This window comes from Macadamia integrifolia, unplaced genomic scaffold, assembly GCF_013358625.1.
Source record: "Macadamia integrifolia cultivar HAES 741 unplaced genomic scaffold, SCU_Mint_v3 scaffold1861, whole genome shotgun sequence".
NCBI classification, from domain to species: Eukaryota; Viridiplantae; Streptophyta; class Magnoliopsida; order Proteales; family Proteaceae; genus Macadamia; species Macadamia integrifolia.
Window position 1 is genome coordinate 29,740 of NW_024868391.1, and position 7,808 is coordinate 37,547.

At 36.6% G+C, this 7,808-nt stretch overlaps 1 protein-coding gene across 2 annotated transcripts; it reads left to right on the forward strand.

The window, feature by feature from the left end:
* Window positions 1–1,397: 1,397 nt before the first annotated feature.
* On the forward strand, window positions 1,398–7,512 carry LOC122065026. Of its 2 annotated transcripts, XM_042628817.1 has the most exons (4): window positions 1,398–1,517; window positions 1,611–1,701; window positions 6,009–6,351; window positions 6,450–7,027. In XM_042628817.1, the coding sequence occupies exons 3-4, from the start codon at window positions 6,019–6,021 to the stop codon at window positions 7,011–7,013; spliced, it is 897 nt and encodes a 298-aa protein (XP_042484751.1). In that variant the 5' UTR covers window positions 1,398–1,517; window positions 1,611–1,701; window positions 6,009–6,018; the 3' UTR covers window positions 7,014–7,027. The 2 variants fall into 2 exon arrangements, with proteins under 2 accessions (XP_042484751.1, XP_042484752.1); XM_042628818.1 differs by lacking the exon at window positions 1,398–1,517 and having other exon boundaries at window positions 6,450–7,512.
* Window positions 7,513–7,808: the final 296 nt, after the last annotated feature.

Genomic DNA, 7,808 nt, shown 5'->3' on the forward strand with positions numbered 1-7,808 from the left:
TAAGTTTAGTAACTTGTCAGTCCCTTTAAACTTTTTTTCACCCAGAATCTCAATAATTCCTATTTCACAAAAGTTGTAGCCCCACCTCTTGTCTATAATTCTCAATTGAATCACCCCAAACCGATATCGAAGTAGAGAGTTATCTCCAAATTACTGGTTGTAGGTCATTCTGTCCGAAATTCGTTTTATCTACAAAGTCAAGTACTCTCCCAATCTTTGTATTCAAGCAATCCCGTGAGGGAGATTGCATCATTACGTAATTGGAAGCAACCAAATAGGTTTATGGGGAAACTTGGAAATCGATCATTGATCCAATTTGAGTATCTCTATAGGATAGACCCTAGAACCAGAAGTTGGTGAAACAAATAAGGATTAAGATGATTCTAAAGCTAGGGCGATGAAGAAGGGCAACTGATTTCAAATATGAAGAACTAGCTAAAAAGAAGCCCTTCCTCCATGAAGGAAAAGGTGGAAAGAATCCAATACAATATTTTTTAGTAATATTTGAGTCAATTTGAAAAAGAAATAAAGTTGGAGATTTATCATTACCAAAATAAAAGAAAAAAAAATAGAGATTTATCAATCGGCAATGTTGCTGCAATACATAACCAAAGAGCTCCTCATATACAAACCCATATGTGCATACGCATGTGAAAGGAGTTGATCCACCGACCTCATTTGGTCAAGGAAAAGCTATAAGCCTAGTGCACTAGATTCATAGAAAGTGTGTAAAGAAGAATAAAGTTCAAAACTTTGAAACTTTGGGTAATTCTTTAAGCTATTTATTTTCTTATATTAGGCTAACAGTAGTAGAATCATCTAGTAGAATCATCTAACATAAGGGATGAGAAAAATGATTGATACAATTTCTATTTTTTGGAGGATCCAACTCAAAACCTTCGGGGGCGTTTGGTTCGAATTATCCATCGGACCAGATCCCAGGGAATCAGTTTCCCATTAAATTTAAACCGTTTGGTTCATTTTTGTGATAAGCCGATTCGGAGTCGTGGTGGCCAGTAGAATCAGGGATTTCAACTAAAATCCATGACTCATCCGGATTAACCTCAATAGGTTAATCCGGGATCGAGTCACGGTTTATTGGGTTGGTATAAAAAACATGGATTCACATTGAGTTCATTATCCATGGTTTCCTGCGATTCTCACGGTGAAGCTCGATCGAGGTTCTCCCTGAAATAGAGCGACGAAGGTGAGAAACAGGTAAATCGTCCTCTTCCTCTTCTTCTTCTTCTTCTTCTTCTTCTTCTTCTTCTTCTTCTTCTTCCTCTGCTTCCTCTGCTTCCTCGTCTTCGTCTTCTTCAGCTCGTCTTCTTCTTCTTCGTCTTCCTCTTCGTCTTCGTCTTCTTCTTCTTCTTCTTCTTCTTCTTCTTCTTATTTTTCTTCTTTCTTCCTTCTCTTTTTCTTCTTCTTTTTTTGTGTTTAGGGTTTCTCACGTTTACCCTCTGTCCATGACAGATGCTCGCATCTGAGAAGAACACCTAAAACCGAGTTGATTGAAGGTGAGATTTCCCTCTTCGTTGTATTATTCTTTGTATTCTTGGCCTACATTTGTGTTTTATTAAGATTATTGAAGTTCGGTTTCTATTTTTCAGGTTGTAAACTTCATATCTAGGGTTTACCCTATTTCCAAATCAGACGATCGACTCCAAGGTTTGAAGAACTAGAATCGAAGCTTGATTTAAGGTTAGATTTCGATTCTTATGTGATTTTTTTCTTCTTCGTATGCGTGTTCTTAATATTATGGAAATTCGGTTTCCATTTTTTCTTCTTCTTCTTCTTCTTCTTCTTCTTCTTCTATGGTGAAACAGTCTATGATGATTCATCAGTTTCTTCGTCCATGCTTGTTCTTGATCTTGATCTCTTTGTATGTTTCCTGCTCTTCATTTCTGTCTCTTGAGAAGCCTCTTTGAAGGATCAGATATTTCTTTAAAGGAGGTTCATAATGGAACCATCGATTCAGAGTCTCATAAAGGAGAGGAAATACCCCTTTGTGTTATGGTTTTCCATACTGTGCCAGTGGATGCTTTTTTTCCTCTATGTTACTACTTTTTTTGTTCTCCCTCTTTCTTTGTTCTGTTCAGTGTTAGTTCCAGCAGAGTTGGAAATTAGCTATGCATATTTCAAATTATGTCAAATGTATATTTGTTATGTGTTAATTTCAAGTATTCGTTTCTTCTTCTTCTCTGTTGTTAAATTCAACTATCTGTTTGGTGAAAAATGAGGTGAATTTCATAGATCTTTTCTATAGCACCCAGTACAATTATTACATTAATATTACCATACCCACATGCCACATTGCATTGTTATAGGTGCTTCAAGGTTATTACCCCCTCCTCCAAAATCAACATTCTCATTGTTAAATCTCAATAATCACTTCCCTAGTAGCATGCATGATGTTTAAGACAAATTTGCCCTTGGGAGTGCACATCCAAGACCAAACACAAAATGATACTTATCATCCTTCCCAAATATTCATATCTAAAGTCTATATACAAATCTTCCATGCTGTTTATAATGGAGGATAAAAATAGGAAATAAGTAGTCCAATGCATGCTCATACTTCCAAGTAGTCAAATTATGAAGATCAACATTTAATATATGCAAAACTTTAAATAAAATTTTGGGTTTTCTGGTCCGGCAGTCCACATAACCAAGTCATGGTCAAGCGCCTACTTCTGCCACATGGCAGATTGGATTGGGCTGAAATTCTCTAGACAGGAAGACCACAAGGCCCCCTGGGTCACATGATTTACCAGTAGACTGTTGTAAAAGGTGGAATTAGGTGTGTCGACCAAGGGACCCCCTTACCTGGTCCACCAACCAGGGAAACTAACTATTGGAAATTTCGAATTAGTTTTAAGAAACTAGCTATTTATTCATATGAAATACTCATGCTAGCTCAATCACCATAAGTCAGGCATTATTTTCTAAGAATAAGTAGACATGAACCCAAGTATCACAATGAAAAGCAATATGTTGCATGCAACCTATCTTTTGAGAACATGCTGAATCACAGTACAAAACAAGAAGATAGAACTAGTTTAGAAGCAAAGGATTCTCTTTCATACAAAAATATCCACAGGATAGTTTCCTACCAAACCCTTGAAAACTTAAAAAAATTCATAAATCCTGAGGATAACATGCTGGTATCACCAAACATGTTATCCTAGGAACATTGAAAAGCAAAAAAAAGTACAAAATATATTGGAATTATACAATTACACGCAACAAATGTCCAATTTTTTTGGGGGGGGGGTGGTTGTGGGGGGGACCATGCCTAACCCCTCATTGTAAAAGTAACAAATGTCCATATTTGAACCTAAAACCTCTCATTCCATGCATCAACTTTGGGGTATTGCTGCTAGCCTGCTTGTCTGATCTGCGGAACATTTTCATACCCTAACCCCTCTTTTTCCTATCAAAGCATGTGTATTACTTTTCAAATTTAGATTTTAGACCACATATTTCCAAATACTTGTATGAGTTATATCCATTAAAGTAAACCTTAATTTTCTAATTTGATTTTTGATATGACATGGAATGATATTAACTGGTCTATGTTAGTTTTTCTTCCTCCCTTTTGTTCATTTCTTTGCTTCAGATTATTGTCTCCACTCCCTTGCTTTATTTGTGTATTTCTGTTAATATGATTTTATTTGTCTGTTCCTATTAATATGATTCTATTTGTTTATTTCTAGTAATATGAATCCCATGAATTTTGGTTACATGTTCTGTTTTGGGTCATGGAGACTGATGAATATCTGACATGGTATGTTATGGACGCAGGCAACAAATGTTGAATCTCACAACCTTCCCGTGGGTACTCAGTAACAATTTTTTTTTTCTTTGCCATTGCTTCTTTTTACCCCATTACATGAGCTCTTGATGTCTGTTAGGATTTAGGAAGAGTCCCCTATCTTCTGTCATGTGTGAATCTTTTAATTTTTTGTCCTACATAAAACATGAATTGCATTTGAAAACTTTATTTTCAAATTTGTATAGTGCTTCCAAGATAGGTGAGTAGAAGACAAATTTGAATTGCTTTTGATGTCAAACTACACTATGTAGAATTGGTGCTTACAACTTAAGTCTTGTAATGCACCGATTTGTAACTGAACCTTCTATATAGCACCAATTTATTATTTTTTGAATTTGAATGTAGATTTACTTTTACAATGGAGTTTGATGATGGCTACAGGAGGCGAAGGAAAATCATAATCTTTGCGGCGACTGCTGTTGTTATAGCAGTAGACCAGTATATAAAAAAATATCTGAAGAAAGAGCCATACCGTTGTGAACCCCTACGTGGTATTATTGAAACAGAGAGAATTATCAGTCACACTGATAAAACCTGTCGAGAACAAATAAGGTTAAGCAAGAGGGCTTTTTTTAGTTTAAGTCATTTGATTAGGGAGAAGGGTCAATTGAGGGATAGCAGATCTGTGCAAGTGAATGAACAACTAGTTATGTTTCTACAGACAGTAGGACACAATGTTAAAAACCGCATCATTGCACACAAGTTTGGACATTCTGGTGAGACTGTAAGTAGGTACTTTAACCTTGTATTGGGAGCAATCATTAAATTGTACCCGATACTATTGAAACCTCCAAGTGTCGCAGTGCATCATCGAATAACAAATAATGAAGGAAGATTTTACCCTTATTTCAAGGACTGCATCGGAGCCATAGATGGGTCCCATATCCCTGCGTGGGTGTATCTAAGCGACCATCCGAGGTTCCGTGATAGGAAGGGTGATATTTTCCAAAATATTCTTGCTGCCTGTGACTTTGACATGAAATATACTTACATTCTTTCTGGTTGGGAAGGGTCAGCATCAGATGCTCGAATCTTAGACAATGCATTGCACAGAGACGGCGACGGAAAATTGGTGCTGCCACGAGGTAAATATTATCTCGTTGATGCTGGGTATGCTAACCAAGCGGGGTTCTTACGGCCATATCGAAACGTTCGATACCATCTGAAAGAGTGGAGAAATATTGATCAGTCACCAAGTGATAAAAAGGAATTGTTTAACCTGAGACATTCACAATTAAGAAATGTGATTAAACGTTCATTTGGCCTCCTGAAGTCAAGATTCAAGATCTTGAAAAACCAACCAGAATATCCTTTCAAAACACAAGCAAGAATTGTGTTGGCATGTGTGCTGTTGCACAACCACATTCTTACACAGAATAATGTTAAAGAAGAAGAACGATGGCTTGATGAAGAGGATGAAGAGGGTGAAGAAGATAGTACTAGTACCCAATCTATCCCTCACCAAGTAAATGATGATGTTGAAGATGATAGTTCTGATGGCGAGGATCATGTGCTGGAGAATGGTGATTGGGATCTATTTCGAGAACAAATTACTGACCAGATGTGGGCTGATTGGGTTGCAGCCGATTTCTCCAACTCAGATTGAGTATTGAAGAACTAGAATATTTGTTATTGATTAACTTCTAGTTGGAATGTAATTTTGATGTGGACAAATTTATTTATTTATTTTTTTGCATGGTTTGGGATGACTGTATAACATAAACATACTTGGAAGCAAATTTTTGTGTAGTATGTGGACTATTATCTAAATTGCAATATTAGGTTTATGGATTCGAGCATTTAGTAATTGTTATTATTGCTTGATTTAAATTTTTGTGTTGTGGGATGCATGTATGTGGACTATTATATAAATTGCAATATAAGGTTTATGGATTTCCCAATTAGTAATTGTTATTATTACTTGGTTTAAATTTTTGTGTTGTGGGATGCATGTATGTGGACTATTAACTGAATTGCAATGCTAGGTTTATGGATCTCTCAATTAGTAATTGGGCTTCTTGCTTGGTTTAAATTTTTGTGCTGTGGGATGCATGTATGTGGACTATTATCTAAATTGCAACTATTAGGTTTATGAATTTTCCAATTAGTAAGTGTTATTGATTGCTTGGTATTAATGAAATATACTCACATTGTATATGGTGTATTTTGTTAGTTTTGATGTGATGGAACCAACAGGAGATTCTAATAGTAGGTCACGGGACATTGCTTCATGGCCTAGTGCCGTTTCTCATTACATGTTGGAGTGTATATTGAAGCAGTACAAGAGTGGTAAGGGTGGAGATAATGGACTGAAAAAGGAGCAGTTCATTAAAATTGCCAACCAACTGAAAGAGAAATTATTTACTAGTTACGACTGTGAACAAGTGAGAAACCACTTCCGGATTTGGAAGCAAAGGCTTAGAGCATTGAGTGACCTACAGAAGCAAAGTGGATTGGGTTGGAATGCATCTGATATGAGATTTGATGCTCCTCAACACTTCTGGAATGATTATAGGGTATAATGGGATTCTTTAAATTATTCTTTCTATATAATTGTGTTTTTTTTTTCTTACTTACAACATAAGCACATTGACATTGTCCTTTATATTGCTAGAAAAAAGAACAAAAGTATTGGAAGGAACATAGTGTGCTCCCAATTCACCTTGAAGTTGGAGCTTTGCTAAGGAAAGAGATGGCAACTGGGAATGATTCAACAGTCCCCTCTGAAGCTGCCACTGAAGTTATGATGGACGTGACAGGTACTCAGGTTGAGGGAATAGGGAACAATGATGGTGTTGACTATGAACCTATTGAAGAAGAAGAAAGTGTTCCTTCCACTCCCATTGGTAGTACCAGCCGTTCTCGAGGAAGACCTCGTGGGTCCGTCAATAGTGGTAGAGAAAAGAGGAAGAAGGGTGCAGCTGAAAATGTGGTAAGTCCATTGAAATCGATTGCTAACTCAATCGAGAAGATGGTAATGAGTGAATCTCAGTCTGAATTTGGGAGAGCAATTATAGATGTTGTTGATGCCATTCCAGACCTCAATTTTCAACAAAAGTTTAAGGCCAAGGAATATTTCATGGCCAAGAAGAATTCTGCCATTATCTTCTTGGAAACAAGAGTAGAAGATAGGCGAAATCTGCTTGAGATGTACTTGCCAGAGATTGAGAAGAATTGAGGTGATAAAAGGAAGTGTTTGGACATTCTACGACAATGGTTTTATTGAATAGAAAATGCATCTGTTTGGTTGATGTAACTTGATGTTATGTTAAGTCTGTGACAATGGTGGCATGTAGTCTTAAGAAATATTAAGACAATGGTTCTTTCTATGTTCCTCTCTAAATGATTTCAAGGTTTAAGTATGGACAACATCATTCTTATTTGTCATAATATTTTGGGTTCTTTGGTATGGTATAAATAGGGAGCGCATAGGTGACCCAGATTACTCCATTGAGAAAATTGGTGAGAGAGAGCAGAAATGGCATGTATTTAACACTCTTTGTCCTTATAACCTTCTTCATGATAAGTGATGGAGACAGGTGCATGCAACAATTGAAGAACACAGATGAGGTGAATATTGATCACATTTTTTTTCTTTTATTTATTTCCTTTCCCACCATTGTATATCAGTTTCAATTCCTGTTTAAGAGGTATAAAATTTGTGCCATTGAAGTCTCCTATTTTTTGTCCATCACACTCAGATGGGGGGCGTACTTAATAGTATTTTCTATGCATATTTCCTCTCTTGAAAATGTTTGTGTTAACTTACAGATGACATCGAATATGTCCACTTGTGCTATTGCAAAGTGTGATTACTGTGGGAAAGGTTGCTCGGTTTTCACTTCTAAGTCAGGGTCACATGTTGGAAGGAAATTTTTTAAATGTTCAATGAATTGCCCCTTCTTCATGTGGGTTGACCATCTTAAGATGTGTGAGTGTGGGAACGGTCAGTGTAAGGTCAGAACTGCGAAAA